The sequence below is a fragment of the Limanda limanda genome, chromosome 3 (genome assembly GCF_963576545.1).
Source record: "Limanda limanda chromosome 3, fLimLim1.1, whole genome shotgun sequence".
Lineage (NCBI taxonomy): Eukaryota > Metazoa > Chordata > Actinopteri > Pleuronectiformes > Pleuronectidae > Limanda > Limanda limanda.
In genome coordinates this window covers 2,483,565-2,501,181 of record NC_083638.1, presented here as the reverse complement: position 1 = coordinate 2,501,181, position 17,617 = coordinate 2,483,565, and the positions used below count along the sequence as shown (strand labels likewise).

Below are 17,617 nucleotides of genomic sequence, written 5' to 3'. Positions count from 1 at the left end.
TGAGTTTACGTACCTGGCTTCATTGTGTGTGTTTGAGCTCACAGTGTTTTTCCACTCAGACTGAAGATGAGTGGTCATGAGGAAGAGGACAGAGCAGAGTCTCCAGTGTTCAGCCGTGTGTCTCTGAAGAGTGACCAGTCCATGGGACATCCTTTCAACTTCAGTAATGAACCTGGACCCTCACACACAAAGTAAGAGACCTGCTAAAAACACTTGAACCTCCACACTGAATCTTCAGAGACTGAACCCGTGAATTATGTGTTCTGAATCTAAACATGTTTGTGTTTGCAGAGGTCAGGACCAGACACTGAGAGCAGAGTCTCCAGAGTTCAGCTGGATGTCTCTGAAGAGTGACTGGTCCATGAATCCTCCTCTGCTCTTCAGTAATGAACCTGGACCCTCACACACAGAGTAAGAGACTGTTTCTACTGTGATCTTCTCTGAAGAGGATCTAGTTTCCTCTAGTGTGGCCCCTGCATTAGGACACAGCTTCATTGAAGTTAGTGACTAATCTCTCAGAATCACTCAAAGAGCTCAGACCTCCACCAAGAACCAACACGCTCCTTATGAAACCATTTTGAAATCCACTAGAGACTCATTTTGATCTGGATCTGCACCAAATTCAACACTGGTAAACATCAGTCCTCTGAACATGTCTGTGAAAGAGGAACCCCACCCCCCCCCCCCACCCCCCGATTTGGTTCACAGACCACAACCTTCCACCAAGTTTACTGCTAATCTGTAGTTTTTTATAATCCCACTAATGAACAGACCAAACAACACACAAACATACTGGGTGAAAACAAAACCTCCTTGACAGAAGTAATGAGAACCTGTGACTGTGACATGTGAGTTATCAGGAAATGTCTTCACAGGGAGAGGAAGAGGAGTCATGTTTCTGAGGAGGAGCAGACGTCCTGCTGTGCTTCGTGTCAGGACGTCCTGAAGGATCCAGTCTCCACCAGCTGTGGACACTGGTTCTGCAGACAGTGCATCACCTCATACTGGGACCAGTCTGGTTCTTCAGGAGACTCCTCCTGTCCCCAGTGTGGACAAAGATCCAGAACAGAAGCTGGAGGTCAGACAGCCGGTCAGAGCAGCACTGTACATGTGTCTGCTGATGTCTTCACTTCTGACAACAGCACATGTGGTTTTATTTTGTTCCTTCATACAGCATCAACATTTAACATCGTTAGAAAAGCACAAAGTTAAAAAGCTTTTAATTTCTGTCGTTTTTCTGTATCTGATGAAAACAATCAGCAGATTCTCAGATTCTCTGTCTCTGACATTGTTTCTTGTCTTTCAGCAGATCGTGGTCTGCAGGAGGTTTTAGATGAACACAAGCTCAGTCTGAGGAGGAGATGTGAACATGTGACTGAAGGAAGTGATGAAACAGGAAGTAGAACCCTCCTCAACAGGATCTACACTGAGCTCTACATCACAGAGGGACAGAGTGAAGAGGTTAATACTCAACATGAGGTGAGGCAGCTTGAGACGGCTTCCAAGATGAAGATCCTCAACGACACTCCCATCAGGTGCCACGACATCTTTAAAGCCTCCACTGACCAGCAGAGCAGCATCAGAGTCGTCCTGACCAATGGTGTCGCTGGCGTTGGAAAAACCTTCTTGGTGCAGAAGTTCACTCTGGACTGGGCAGAGGGTTTAGAAAACCAGGATGTGGGTCTGCTGACTGTGCTTTCGTTCAGGGAGCTGAACCTGGTGAAGGACCAGCAGCACAGTCTCCTCACGCTGCTCCGTGTTTTCCATCCAGCGTTACAGAAGCTCACGGCAGAGACGCTCGCTGTCTGTAAACCTTTGTTCATCTTTGACGGCCTGGATGAAAGCAGACCTTCTCTGGACTTCAACCACAGGGAGCTTGTGTCTGAGGTCACACAGAGGTCATCAGTCAACGTGCTGCTGACAAACCTCATCCGGGGGAATCTGCTTCCCTCGGCTCTCGTCTGGATAACCTCCAGACCTGCGGCGGCCAATCAGATCCCTCCTGCATGTGTCGACAGGGTCACAGAAGTACGAGGCTTCACTGATGTCCAGAAGGAGGAGTACTTCAGGAGGAGATTCAGTGATGAAGAGCTGTGCAGCAGAATCATCTCACACATCAAGACGTCCAGGAGCCTCCACATCATGTGTCAAATCCCAGTCTTCTGCTGGATCAGTGCTACAGTTCTGGAGCACATGTTGACCACAGACCAGAGAGGAGAGCTGCCCAAGACCCTGACTGACCTGTACTCACACTTCCTGCTGGTTCAGACAAAGACGAAGAACAACAAGTACGGTGAGGGACATGAGACGAGTCCACAGCAGCTGATGGAGGCTGACAGGGACGTTCTCCTGAAGCTGGGGAGGCTGGCACTTAAACATCTGGAGGAAGGAAACATCATGTTCTACCAAGAAGATCTGAAGAGTTGTGGTCTTAATGTCCCAGAGGCCTCGGTGTACTCAGGAGTTTGTACTGAGATCTTCAGAAGAGAGTGTGTGATCTTCCAGAAATCAGTCTACTGCTTTGTTCATCTGAGCGTTCAGGAGTTTCTGGCTGCAGTCTACATGTTCCACTGTTACACCAAGAGGAACACAGAAGAACTCAACAACTTCTTGGGAACACATGGGGACACAGACAGTTCCTTCTCCCTAGATGACCTCCTGAAGAGAGCCATGGAGAAATCCCTCACCAGTACAAATGGTCATCTGGACCTGTTTGTTCGCTTCCTTCATGGCCTCAGTCTGGAGTCCAACCAGAGAGTCTTAGGAGGCCTGCTGGGTCGGACAGGGAACAATCCAGAGATCATCCAGAGAGTCATCAACAACCTGAAGAAGATGAAGAGTGATGACATTTCTCCTGACAGAAGCATCAACATCTTCCACTGTCTGACTGAGATGAACGACCACTCAGTTCATCAGCAGATGCAACAGTTCCTGACGTCAAAGAACAGATCGAAGGAGAAACTCTCTGAGATCCACTGCTCAGCTCTGGCCTACATGCTGCAGATGTCAGAGGAGGTTCTGGATGAGATGGACCTGAAGAAGTTCAACACATCATACCAGGGTCGACTGAGACTGATCCCAGCTGTGAGGAACTGCAGGAAGGCTCTGTGAGTCCAGACATGATCAATAACATGTTCAATCAGTGGAGATGAGTCGTTCTTACTGGTTGTGAGTTCAAAACCAACTCAAGCCAAAAATTCCTTTTGAACAAAAATATAAATGTGTGACCACCAACCAGTGCAGTGTCCATCCCTCCAGGTTCCTGACATGTTGCCTACACATTAATATGAGGTCACTGTAACCTTTGAAATTTGACCTCTGAAATCTAATATGTTTATCTTTGAGTCCAACTGGTCAAAATCTGAAGAAATCCCCTAAAGACAGACTTGAGACTTCACGTTCAGGAGGCCAGAAACATGTTCTGTGACCTTGACATTTTACCTTTGACCACCTCAATCAAATTAGTTACTCTGTCAGTCTGAATGAACACTTGAACCAAATCTGAAAGGATTCTCTTGAGGAGTTTTTAACATGTTCATGAGGCAAGAAGGGGATTGACCAGGGTGAGGGTCACATGATCACGTTTTGTATGAATGTTGTGTTTTCTGATTTTATTCAAACAGATATTTTCTTTAATTATAGCCTCGGTGAATGTGGACTCTCAGAGATTCACTGTGAAGTTGTGGCCTCAGCTATGAAGTCAGATCCCTCACATCTGAGAGAACTGGATCTGAGTAGAAACTCCCTGCTGGATTCAGGAGTGAAGCTGCTGTGTTCTGGACTGGAGAGTCCAAACTGTCGACTGGAGACTCTGAGGTCCTTATATCCTTCTTCACTTTTCCAACTTTCTTTCTTATTCGGTCATTATTCATTTAAATTGTCTCAGTTCTGCTCTGCTCACTGTCCCTCAGTCATCTGTCACTCACCCAGCCTGTCAGTCACTGAGGCCGAGCACTCGTCCTCCTCAGGTTTTCAAAATAAGACACATTCTTATTGAAACACGTTGGACAGTTGATAAGTATTGTATAACAGATTGAAGTATATAAACAAACAGGAAGTGACTGTCAGGAGCCATCCCTACTTTAAACAGTGTTTAATTACACAAACCTGCTCAGTGACCAAACACACAGAGAAGAAGCTGATGAATGAAACAATGGTCCAACATGTCTGATCTGATATTAATCTTCAGGTCACAGACTGGACTGAGATCAGCAGCATGTTGAGAGTCTGTGTTGACATGATGACGATCCACAACAACAGGAGGACACATTCTAATATTCATGTTTCTTTATCCAGGTTGAATCACTGCAGACTGTCAGAGATCAGCTGTTCTTCTCTGGCTTCAGCTCTGAGGTCAAACCCCTCTCATCTGAGAGAACTGGATCTGAGTAACAACGACCTGCAGGACTCAGGAGTGAAGGAGCTGTGTGGTTTTCTGCAGAGTCCAACCTGTCGACTGGAGACTCTGAGGTCAGACTTCATGTTTTATTGTTGAAGGTTCAGTGTGTAGAATTTAGAATCTAGTGGTGAAGTTTCATTTTTCAGCTGAGCACTCCTCACATCACCCCCCCTGCCTCCAAACATGAGAGAGAACCTGTTTAGTTTTCCAGTTTGAGCTACAATAAAAAAAACATTACTGCTTCTAAGATTATTTAATCTAATATTGCAAAACATAAAGTAAATGACAATCCTGTAGTTATCTTGTAAGATGTTGAACGGGCGTTTGAACAGATTGAATGGAGATATACAGTGCATTGCATAAGTATTCACCCCCCTTGGACTTTATTACAATTTGTCATGGCATAACCACAGATTATAATTTATAGAATTGTGATTTTATGTAATGGACCAACACAAAATAGTCCATCATTTGGAAGTGGGGGGGAAATATTACATAGATTTCAAAATTATTTACAAAGAAAAATCTGAAAAGTGTTCAGTGCATATGTATTCACCCCCTTTACTGTGAAACCCCTAACACAGATCTGGTGCAACCAATTGCCTTCACAAGTCACATTTGCAAGTCACAAAATTAGTAAATAGGGTCCACATGTCTGTAATTTAATCTCAGTATAAATACACCTGTTCTGTGAAGGCCTCAGAGTTCGTTATAGACCATTACTGAACAAACAGCATCATGAAGACCAAGGAGCTCACCAAACAGGTCAGGGATAAAGTTGTGGTGAAGCATGAAGCAGGGTTAGGTTTTAAAAAAATATCCCAGGCTTTGAACATCTCACAGAGCACCATAAAATCCATCATCAGAAAATTAAAAGAATTTGGCACAACTGCAAACCTACCAAGACAAGGCCGTCCACCCAAACTGACAAGCCGGACAAGGAGAAAATTATTCAGAGGAGCCACCAAGAGGCCCATGGTAACTCTGGAGGAGCTGCAAAGATCCACAGCTGATGTGGGAGAATCTGTCCACAGGACAACTATTAGTCGTGAACTCTACAAATCTGGCCTTTATGGATGAGTGGCAAGAAGAAAGCCATTGTTGAAAGGGAACCATGAGAAATCCCATTTGGAGTTTGCCACAAGCCATGTGGGAGACACAGTAAACATTTGGAAGAAGGTTCTCTGGTCAGATGAGACCAAAATTAAACTTTTTGGCCTCAATGCAAAACGCTATGTGTGGCGGAAACCCAACACTGCCCATCACCCTGAGCACACCTTCCCAACAGGGAAACATGGTGGCGGTAGCATCATGCTGTGGGGATGCTTCTCTTCAGCAGGTACAGGGTAACTGGTCAGAATTGAGGAAAAGATATATGGAGCTAAATACAGGGCAATCCTTGAAGAAAATCTGATGCAGTCTGCAAAAGACTTGAGACTGGGGCGGAGGTTCATCTTACCGCAGGACAATGAACATCAACATACAGCCAGAGCAACAATGGAATGGTTTAGATCAAAGCATGTTCATGTCTTAAAATGGCCCAGTCAAAGCACAGACCTAAATCAAATTGAGAATCTCTGTTAAGACTTGAAAATTGCTGTTCACAGACGGTGTCCAACCAATCTGACTGAGCTTCAGCTTTTTTGCCAAGAAGAATGGATAAACATTTCCATCTCTATATATGCAAAGCTGGTAGAGACATACCCCAAAAGACTTGCAGCTGTTAATGCAGCGAAAGGAGGTTCTACCCAGTATTGACTTCGGGGGGTGAATACTTATGCACCCAACAGATGTCAACTTTTTTGTTCTCATTACTGTTTGTGTCACAATTAAAGGTATTTTGCACCTTCAATGTACTAAGCATATTGTGTTGATCAAATGGTAAAAAGTCTGTTTAAGTCTTTTTGAATTCCAGTTTGTAACAAAATGGGAAAAAGTCCAAGGGGGGTGAATACTTATGCAAGGCAATGTATGCACGCCACATTGAGACACTATGGATTCTATCACTCATCAAGATGCTTTATGCTTGTCCTACATCTGCCATTCTCACTAATGGAAACAGTTCATGACCTTTTAACCTGAAGCTTGGTGGAGAGGATCCATTTGGGCTCAATTTATGCCAGGTTGCAGTTGATTAAGTTGAAAGTCATGATAACATCATTCCAAAGATAATATAATGTGTCTGATGTATGTGACAGATGTTAATCTTCAAAAGGCTCTCTAGGCTGCACCTTTTGGTTTTGTCCTGAGATTGTACTCTTCTGGCAGGATGTTCTTAAATGGTGTTCTAAGATGTATGATCTACAGATTGAACCTTAGGCACTGGTTGCCCTGTCTGGCTGCTCTGTAGCTTCTCCTGCACTGCCACAAACTGTACAGCAGACCATTATGATTGCTATGCTAGTTGCAAAGAGAAAAATACTCAGCGAATGGATAGTTACCAGTGCTCCTTGTTTCTCCAGATGGTTCATGGAACTGGTTTCAGGGATACATCTTGAGAAGCTTCGGGGCAACACGCAGGGTTTTCATTAAAAATCTGAGAGCACTTGGAAGCACCCAATTTATAGGAACCTTAACTTCCCGAATGAAACCCAAAATTTTGCGCAATACCCATTGCGGCTTTTCCTCACCATATTCTTTATATTTTTAATTTACTGAATAATTAATTATAAGAGGCTGTAACGCTGTAGCTTATCCCTGTAGAGTCTGGCTTCTTTTCTTTTTTTGTTTTTTCTTTGTGAAGTTAAATATAATTTGTAAAACACAGGTTCACTGTGAAGGAGTTAGTGACGTCTCCAGGTGTCGGACATGTGAACGTAGTTCACTTGTTCACGTGTACGACTCCTGAACATGTCCAGCAAGATATTTAGAGACATCTAGTGGTGAAGTTACATATTACAAACAACTGAATCCCGAGAAGGTTTCTCTTTTGTTAAAAGCCTGCAAAGTTTATTTAAAGTTTATTTAAAGCACTTTGTTAACTCTGTTTTTAAAAAGTACTATATCAATAAAGTTTATAATTGTTATACATTATCTAGGTTGTCGGGCTGCAGATTGTCAGAGATCAGCTGTTCTTCCCTGGCTTCAGCTCTGAGGTCAAACCCCTCTCAACTGAGAGAACTGGATCTGACTGACAACAAGTTGCAGGACTCAGGAGTGAAGGAGCTGTGTGGTTTTCTACAGAGTCCAACCTGTCGACTGGAAACTCTGAGGTCAGTTCACTGACTGACTTTTGGAGATCTATAAACAGCATTTATACACAATTGATCTCATTTAATTCTTATTTAACATAATTCCTCTTCATAGATAATTTGAATCTATTAATTTATTTATCAATCAATACAATTTTATTTGTATAGCCCATATTCACAAATCACAATCTTTAGCATGGTGAGACATCCTCTGTCCTTAACCCTCAACAAGAGTCAGGAAAAACTACTAAAAACCCTTTAAACAGGTAAAAATACAAAGAAACCTCAGAGAGCCACATGCGAGGATCCGTCTCCCAGGACGGACACAAGTGCAATAGATGTCAAGTGTAGGAAAACATCATCAAAATTAAAGTTTTTAGCAGCATTGATGAGGGTAAACATTTTGAAGGATAACTTCAATACTATATGTCAAGCAGTCCTGCTGCAATCATAGTCTATGGTCAGCAGCGAGCAAGATCATGATCCAGCATCAAGATCAGATCCACTATAGGCCACAGTCATTGTCCACTGCCGACAATTAGGTCGTGGTCCACTACTGTTATCTGATGCCAACGCGATAAAGGATCCACCATTATTATTACGATCAGCCCGCACGACAGGGAATCCACCATTGCGACATACGCGATCCACAAATCGTAATCCATGATGTGGCCCTGGATCTGCGGGATATAAGGCAAAGGGACTCTGGGGAAGGGGAACAAGGGTCAGAAATATGTATTGATGAGATATGAATTACTTTGATGTGATACGGATGGAGAAGCTGGAAAGAGAAGCTCCGTGTGTCATGACTCATGTGTCATAAATTCCCTTTGCGCCTTAGCGTCATCAGGTGTTTTTGCCATGTAATCAATGATACAATGATACAGGCCGAACTTTAGGGTACACTGACTGGCTACTGGTTTGTATGGCAGTACTATGAAAACCATGTGGCCCATTCAGTAGATCAGACATCAAAACTCTTTGCTTTTTAAAACTAAACGCTTCCTATTTTAGAACATAGGACAAGTTACGTTCTGCTGCACTAATTAATGCATACCGCCAGTTGATGTTAACGACCTTCTAGACCTATAGCAGCATAACTAAGAGCAGGTCTAAGACAAGCCTGGACCAGCTCTAACTATAAGCTTTATCAAAAAGGAAGGTTTTAAGCCTACTCTTAATCGTACAGATAGTGTCTGCTTCCCGAACTGAAAGTGAGAGATTATTCCACAGGAGAGGGGCTTGATGGCTGAAAGCTCTGGCTCATACTCTACTTTTAGAGACTTTAGGGACGACAAGTAAGCCTGAATTCTTGGATCGGAGCGCTCTAGTGGGTTGATAAGGTACTAACATCTCTTCAAGGTAAAAATGCGCCATATTATTAAGGGCCTTGAAGGTGAGGAGGAGAAATTTAAATTCTATTCTAGATTTAACCGGAAGCCAGTGTAGCGATGCTAATACTGGGGAAATGTGCTCTCTTTTCTTGGTTCTCGTCAGGACACGTGCTGCAGCATTTTGCACAAGCTGCAGAGTCTTTAACGACTTACTGCTGGAGCCTGATAATAATGAATTACAATAGTCCAGTCTCGATGTAACAAAGGCGTGGAGTCGTTTTTCTGCATCTTTTGCCAAAGGACATGTCTGATTTTTGATATATTATGCAAGTGGAAAAAGGCGGTCCTAGAAATTTGTTTTAAGTGAGAATTAAAGGACAAATCAGGATCGAAGATCCATTTTAAATATTCAGCTACTTTTTAAAACACACCTGACTTTAGTTCTGGATTTCCTAAAATGATCTGCAGGAAAGAGAATGGGTCCAAATAATCTATTTGTACTGAATCAAGACTCTTTTTTAGTCCAACATGTCTGATTTCATATTTATCTTCCATGTTATGAGTCTGTGTTGACATTATGACGATCCACAACAACAGGAGGACACATTCAAATATTCATATTTCTTTATCCAGGTTGAAGAGCTGCAGTCTGTCAAAGATCAGCTGTTCTTCTCTGGCTTCAGCTCTGAGGTCAAACCCCTCTCATCTGACAGAACTGGATCTGACTAACAACTACCTGCAGTACTCAGGAGTGAAGGAGCTGTGTGGTTTTCTACAGAGTCCAACCTGTCAACTGGAGACTCTGAGGTCAGTTCACTGACTGACTTTTGTAGATCTCACATCTATAATACAGCATTTATACCCAATTGATCTAATTTTATGCTAATTTAACATAATTCCAATTCATACATAATTTGAATTCATTCATTAATTAGTCTGTGACATTTTAAATATTCAGCTACTTGTTTAAACACTGAGTTTAGTTCTGGATTTCCTAAACTGATCTGCAGGACAGAGACCGGGTCCAAATAATCTATTTGTACTGAATCAGGACTCGTTTTTAGTCCAACATGTCTGATTTCATATTTATCTTCCATGTTATGATTCTGTGCTGAAATGAATATTTGTATGTTATTTTCACACATGAACTCAGTTTAATAAACAGTTAAGTTTTATTTTTTATTCAGGTTGGACAGCTGCAGTCTGTCAAAGATCAGCGGTTCTTCTCTGGCTTCAGCTCTGAGGTCAAACCCCTCTCATCTCAGAGAACTGGATCTGAGAGGAAACAACAACTTGCAGAACTCAGGAGTGAAGGAGCTGCTTGATCTAAAGCAGAGTCCAACCTGTCAACTGGAGACTCTGAGGTCAGTAGATGGTTGGAGTCAGTCCACGCTGCTTTCATCAGTATTTTACTAAACACAGTCAGTATCACAGATCCAGTGTTGTGTGGTGCACACTCTCCTTAAAGGGACGGATAACGGAAGTTTAAATCAACGTCTGGTTGGTTCAGTTTTTCTCTAACTCGCCCAAAACTTCTCAATCTCTCCAGACTCATCCTGTCACCAAAACACCAGAAGCACTCAGTCAGCTTCCTGAAGACAGGTCCATGTGTTTCTATTGAGTAGTGATGTCAGAGGTTTCCACCACAGTGTGTCCTCAGAGACAGTGAGACAGTGTGTGTCCTTAGAGTCAGTGTGTGTCCTCAGAGACAGTGTGTGTCTTCAGAGTCAGTTTGTGTCCTCAGAGACAGTGTGTGACTGCAGAGACAGTGTGTGTCCTCAGAGACAGTGAGACGTTTCTCATCAAGAATTTTCTTCTCTTCCACTCGTCTTGTTAGTAAACAACAGATTCAGATCTCGTTGCCTCGAGTTATTTATCTCGTTCACACACGTTATTAAATCGTGGGCACGGAATATATTTTTACCAAATGCCACCAGGGGGCGCTTTAACTTACACATTGACACAATCCCAGATGTTTTAGCAGCTGTTATTCCTGCATTTAGCAGCTGTAACTGAGTTTCTTTTATTCTGGATCATGTGTTTGTTCTCCTCTGATTTTTATTATAGAACAGTTTGATCCTCGTTTTGAAATATGAGGCTCTGCTGTCAGTCAAACTGTCCATGTCTGTGATTGGTCATACACAGTAAACCCCGCCCCTTGTATGTGCACGTGCTCACACAGTGAAACATGTCTTCACCTGTAACAGCAGTAAATCCACCTCTCAGGTGTCCACTCTGCACTTTGACATGCAGAGGACACACACTGAGCTCTTAGCGTGTTCATTCCAACACATGAACATGAAGCAGAGAGGAAGCTGCTCAATCTCTGAACAGGACTGAAGTCCCTGCTGCTCTTTCTACTGGATGTGCTGCATCACTGACTCACAGCTGATGAAGTGAGTCTCTGTAACACTGATGTCTTCTTCTCTCAACAGGTGGGAGTGATCTTAGTGTAGGTTTGTGTGAAGAGGACAGTGTGTGTGGACGGAGGCTGAGCTGTGTCCTGAGGATCCAGAGGCTGAAGCAGCAGCAGCTTGTGCGTAGAGCGGCTCTGACTGGGCCTTGTTGCTGGGAGGCAGAGTGGAGACAGAGCTCCAGAGGAATCAGAGGAGGTGAGCTGCTCTGAGATCAGCTGTCACACAGTGTCCAGTCCACCGTCCTCCCTGTGTGTTCCTGTGGATGTGACTCAGCATCATCACTGGATCTGCTGCTGCTCTGTCCTTTGATCCACAAAAGTCAAAGTTGCAAATATTTCCAAGTTATTTGCAGAAAAATGTGCAAATTTAATGCAAATTTGATTTTCAAATGTAAAAAGTGACATTATATTTACTGGTCGGGACGTGAAGCTGTGAGCAGTCGCTGTTAAAAATAAATAACTGAGTTCAGACAAGCTTCTTAAATTTTAAATCAGTTTCACCCTGATCCTGCTGACGGCAGCGTGTTAGCATGTTGTGTTGAGAACTAAAGACATCAGGTGAAAACCATGAGCACTGCAGGGAATCAGAAAGTGTAAAGTCGTGTTATCTGAACACAGATTGATGAGACCAGGCTGTAATTAAGATGCTCAGTACATTGAAGTATGAAGTCAACAGTGATTTCTAAGAGTCGATGTAAATAAAGAAGAACAGAAAATGACGAGGTGAAGAACTTTTTCAGAAGAATCATTTATATACAGTCCGTCAAGTCTCACAGCGACAACACAGAAAGAATAAGTGATTCAATAATCAGCTGATCAGACTCATGGAGGAGGCGGGGTTTATGACCTATACTGCAGCCAACCACCAGGGGGCAATGCAGATCCTTTGGCTTCATCTTTATTTACAGTCTAAATTTTAACGATTTTATTTCACTGTGTTTTATTGAATGACGTCAGATAAGATCTTCTCTGTAAAGTCACAGGTGACGGATCTGACCTGAGTTTGAGTTTCTCACTTTCCATGTTTCACTGTTTAACGGTAGAAGGTCGAAAATCTCAGCTTCAAATGATTTAATTCAACTGCTGCAGGAAAACCATGAAATCCAGTTTGATCATCACAGAAACGTCTCTTTCAAACCTCAGGTTGTTTTATTCATTTGTAAAATCTTGTGGCTGCTTTGTTTACATTAATCATTTCTTTATTTTTACATGATAATAAACAGTTTCCACTTCATTAAAGATTGAATTCTCTGACATCACATGACTCACTGAGAAGGCTGTGGCGGCGTCTTGTCATGAGGGCGAAGGGGCGAACACACATTTAAACGATGGATCAGACACATGGCACCGTTTGGTAAATGAGGCCCGACACTTATTGTGTAGTGTCACTGTGTCGTGTCCAGTGATGCCGGTAACCAAAGCGATACTTAGTAACGTGTTACTCTAATCTGCCTTTTTTCAGTAACGAGTAATCTAACGCGTTACTATTTCCAAACCAGTAATCAGATTAAAGTTACTTGTCCAAGTCACTGTGCGTTACTATTTTGTCATTAATAGTAAAATATATATTTGATTTCTTCTTGCGTCTCTGGGAGTGAAGTCATGTAGCCCCGTGATTTTCAACCAGTGTGCCGCGGCATACTAGTGTGCCGTGAGAGATCGTCAGGTGTGCCGTGGGAAATTAATATGCTGGGGGTGCAGTCGCCTCGTCGCCCTCCTCTCCACGCAGCCAGAGGGTCGGTGTGCGGCCCGCCTCGACGTATTTTGGGTGGGAGGTTCTCGTCCGCAGCGCCTCAAGGCGTCTCTGGTGCGGGGCGGTGTCCGTTGTTTATTTTAGAAAAACAAGTATTTATGTTAAGTGAAGTCAAGAAAGACTGTCTTTATTTTATTTTTTATAAAACATGTATTTTTTCAGGAAATTGTTTTTATGTTCAATTTAAAATGTCAGGTAATACATTGTGCATTGTTGTTGTGTACATTACTGTTAAAAATGCACTTCTAATAAAGTGAGTGTTGGCAAAACCGGATGTCATTTTTATGTTGAGGAGGCGGGGGTGTTCTCAGCAGCTGCTGAATGTAACTTATAAAGTAACTTGTAATCTAACTTAGTTACTTTTAAAATCAAGCAATCTGTAAAGTAACTAAGTTACTTTTTCAAAGTAACTGTGGCAACACTGGTCGTGTCACAACAATTACATTTATTTAACATTTATTAAAAAGTTTCTTGAAAGTGAGTCTTACAGTCTAACTTACACACAAATAGTCTCTGTCTTAAAATACAAAGAAAAGTTACCAATGCAAAGGTATGAGACATGTAATGAGTTGAGGGGTTACATTCATATTCCAAAGTGTCCAAAGAAATACTACAAATAGATACAATATGTTCACTTTGCTGAAAACCTTATGACAGACGACCATTTCTCTGATTAATGTCCATCCTGAATTGTAGTTTCGCTGTTTGCTGAGTCTTTGGGTCCATTGGTCCAAGGTAGGTGGCTGGGGTTGTTAAAACGTGATCTTTTATCCTTTAAGAGAAGTAGAGCCGAACTCGGTTTGCTCAATCAAAGTATTTATTTAGAAAGCAATGAACAGGTTACAGCAAAGCAATGGGCTTCCAGTACATTAGTTGTATCAGAGCGCCTTGAACATCGGGCGTCTGTCTATTTTATAACAGTAGATCTTCGTTCCTCCTCCTCGGAAGTGCGCAGGCGTAATCCATCCTCCTGGCTTTTGGAATACGGAAGTGAACAGGGAGACACTCCCAATGACGCTATAGTTGCTAGGCAACCTGCTTACGTCATGAAAGGCCTTCACTCAGCAGATGTCATGTGGGGCAAAATTGTTGTCCAGCGAAGCAAAGAATATTATGTTTCAGCTATATCAACACAATCCTGACTGTGTAAACATTCGGATCCTCGAAACCAAAGCAACATACAAAATTAAGTCAACAACGTCACTCTGTCTGACCTCCTATCAAGACTGACCATCAATATGACACTCACACAATTCTAGCTAGTTTCAAGATTGAACATTCTGAGAATCAAAAGATTATTATGTTTCTGCTATATCGGCTGTACGTTCTGTTTGTACAGACATTCAAACGACTAAACCAAATCAAATCAAGGCAACAGCAATGTGACGCACATACATTCTAATTTGTAGATTAAACATTAGGAGAGGAAAAGGTTATTATAAAATCATTTGTACTAAGGCCTTATATCTAGCTAAAACTACTTCTATCTTTATTGTTAAGAGTACAAATATAATTTGAAATGCTTCTATCTTTATTTGTTTAGAATTCTGTCAGACACAACCTATAGTTAAAAGTTTGAAATCCTCAAGTGGGTTCGAGCCAGTTCATTGTAATCATGTTGTGAGCTACTAACACCAGGGCTCTGCACATATACATTTAGTTTTTTCCAACCCACTTGAAGGTGTGTTCCATAAAGCCCGTGTGGTTCAACTAATATTTTCAACATTTTAAAATCTCTCCAATTTCACTCATTACCTTCTTCCAGAATACTCGTAGTTTTGGGCAATTCCAATAGATGTGTGAGAATTCTCCTGTTATTCCACATCCTCTCCAGCAGAGGGGGCTAGACTTCATGTCATAGCTATTACCAGTGGTGAAGTATCTCATTCTCCACCACATCAATCCAGTACTTTTTTAAATCTGTCTGTAATCTTTTAGTTCCATCCCATTCCTTATGTGTCGTCAAATAATGTCGTATTTGAAAATATCTGAACACCTCATTAGGCAAAATTCTATTTTGGACCTGAAGTTGTGAGAAAGGCCTGAGAGTCGTTCCGTCAAGTAGCTGGTATATCAAGGTCAGACCTTTCCTCCCCCCCCCTGAAACCACTGTCCAGTTTTGCAGAAAGTCACAAATAGAACCTATTTAAGTTGCCCTAGATAACGACAACGGCAAATTCAAATATTAATCATCTTTGCCCCAAACATTTAGGATATGGTTTACCCACTCATTTAGAATCTTAAATTTTCGCAGTACTTTTGCCTCCAGGAAAGGGAGGGACGAAATTGATAGATTATTGACAGAGCTTTGTTCTATATATTCTCCAATGAATTCTGCTAACGGTTCAATACATAATGGGAACAAAATAGGAGAGGCTGGATTTCCTTGGCGAACACCCTTCTTGAGATCAAAACATTTAGAGCTATATCCGTTCACCCTGACTCTAGATATCTGATCTTTATTTAAAGTATGAATCCATCTAATAAATGTTGAATTGAAACCCATTGCCTCCATAGTGAAATTTAAATATGACCAGTCCACCCTATCTAACGCCTTCTCCGCGTCAAGGCTGGGAAGCATTAGCAAACTAATTGGTCTATAGGAGTCACACTCAAGTGGCTCCTTCTTCTCCTTATGAACCACTGTTATTTTGCCCATAATTAAATACTTCACAAGTTTAGGTGTAAGTTCATCCATGAAAGTCTTGAAAACTTCATCGTAGAAACCATCTGTCCCAGTGGACTTGTGGTTCTTCAGGCATTTAATGGTTTCTCTTATTTCACTTTCTAAATCTGGGGCTGTTAACCGCTTTGCCTCCATTAGCTTTGACAAATAACATTTTGGAAGATTCCTCTCAGTTCTGCCACATTTTGAGCCTCATCCGGTGCATCATAAAGGTTTTGGTCAAATGTTTTAAATGCATCTGCCACCTCTACTGGATGAGAAACCTCAGCCACAGATTCGGGGAGTCTTATTTTAGCTACTGTACGATTTGACTGCTCTCTTCTCAACTGAAAGACAAGCAGGCGGCTCGATTCCCCATCTCATGTTTTTGACTTGTGTATCTGAGCGCTCCCTCAGCCTCACGAGTAAGTAAATCATCCAAAGCGTCTCTGCAGCACTGATGGTGGTTTTATGCTCATGTCCTCATCTTTTTATATCACTTTCCAATCGTTTCTCCTTTTCAAGTTCTTGTTTGTTTAACTTGACAGCTATTTCAATACATTTACCCCTCAGCTCCCCAAAGTGTGGAGGGGGAAACTGATCCATTATCATTTACTGCAAAGTCATCTTCTTTAGTTTCTTTTAATTGCTGTTAGCAATTTATTGATTGGTTATCTTTAAGTCTCATAAAAGTACTATCTACAAATGTATGTGTGTGTGTCTTTGCGTGTGAGTGTGCTTTCAAAATGGTGGCAATAAATGAATAAATGAAGGCACGACATGTGCAGATGGGCTCAGATTCAGATATCACATTTAATCCTGTAAAGGTTTGGTTGTTTGATTTTTTTTTTTTAAAAAGAGCAAAGGCTAAGAAACCCTGATTGTTTAGGATAAAGGTTCTTTGAGTTTTGTAAAGATATTTAATGTTCTAATAACATCATCCTATGTTTGCTCAGAGGCAAAGCAAAGAGACAAACACATTTAATTATGGTGTGGTATGTTTTAGTTTGTATTTTACTGTATTTTTCAATCTTTCTAACTATCATTTGGATTTGTCATCAATAAAAAAGCGAATGTTAAATGTATATATTCACCTTCTGTCATTTATCTTTTTGTTCCCACAACAATATACAGATATAAAGAGGATTTTTTTGGGCATTTAGAAACGGTGATTAATCAGATTAATAACTGCTTCTCTGTGTTTAATACCCTGACAGCCCTAATTTTAATATAAAATATTTAAATACGTTGAATTAAGTATTTAAATATAAAGTATTTAAATATAAAGGGCCCATTCTAGTGTAAAGAAAACAACAATTTGTGCAATTTAGTTGAAAGAAATGAAACATCACAAGGATTATTTTATATTCATTTTCTAACCTTTCACCTAAATCTTACACACTGGACTGAACTCCAGCGAGCGGAAACGCAACTCATGTAACTCACAGCGCTTTAAAAAAATTATCGTAATGTAGAACATCAAATGAAATACCAGGAGCAAGTGATAATGTGTGTGTGTGTGTGTGTGTGTGTGTATGTGTGAACCATGAGCGTCTGTACCCTGAGGTGTTGCTCCTTTGTTCCATGTTATCCTACTGATCGTGATTTCATCATAAAACATCCTTTATAGTGAGTTTCTTCTTTTCACTACATGAATCCTGCAGCACCTGATGTCCTCAGCATCCACTGTGGCAGCAGCAACATGGTGGGGATCAGCAGCTTCAGGCTGGTCAACATGAGGACGACCTGCACCAGCTTCATCTGCACAACACTTCATGTTTTCCTCCCTTAACTAAAGATGACCTGTGTTTTGTTTGTCTACTTTGCCATAAGAGACAGAACACGGTCAGCACAGCTGC

The 17,617-nt window shown here is 41.6% G+C and overlaps 1 protein-coding gene across 1 annotated transcript in view; it reads left to right on the top strand.

Annotated features, from left to right (window-relative positions):
- Window positions 1-17,617, top strand: part of LOC132998076 (NACHT, LRR and PYD domains-containing protein 12-like) — a 66,618-nt gene that overhangs the window by 18,362 nt on the left and 30,639 nt on the right. Inside the window, exons 4-6 of the mRNA XM_061067566.1 lie at window positions 1,307-3,107; window positions 3,643-3,816; window positions 4,297-4,470. Of these exons, the coding sequence (XP_060923549.1) occupies window positions 1,307-3,107; window positions 3,643-3,816; window positions 4,297-4,470 (2,149 nt within the window). The remainder of the gene's footprint in view (window positions 1-1,306; window positions 3,108-3,642; window positions 3,817-4,296; window positions 4,471-17,617) is intronic.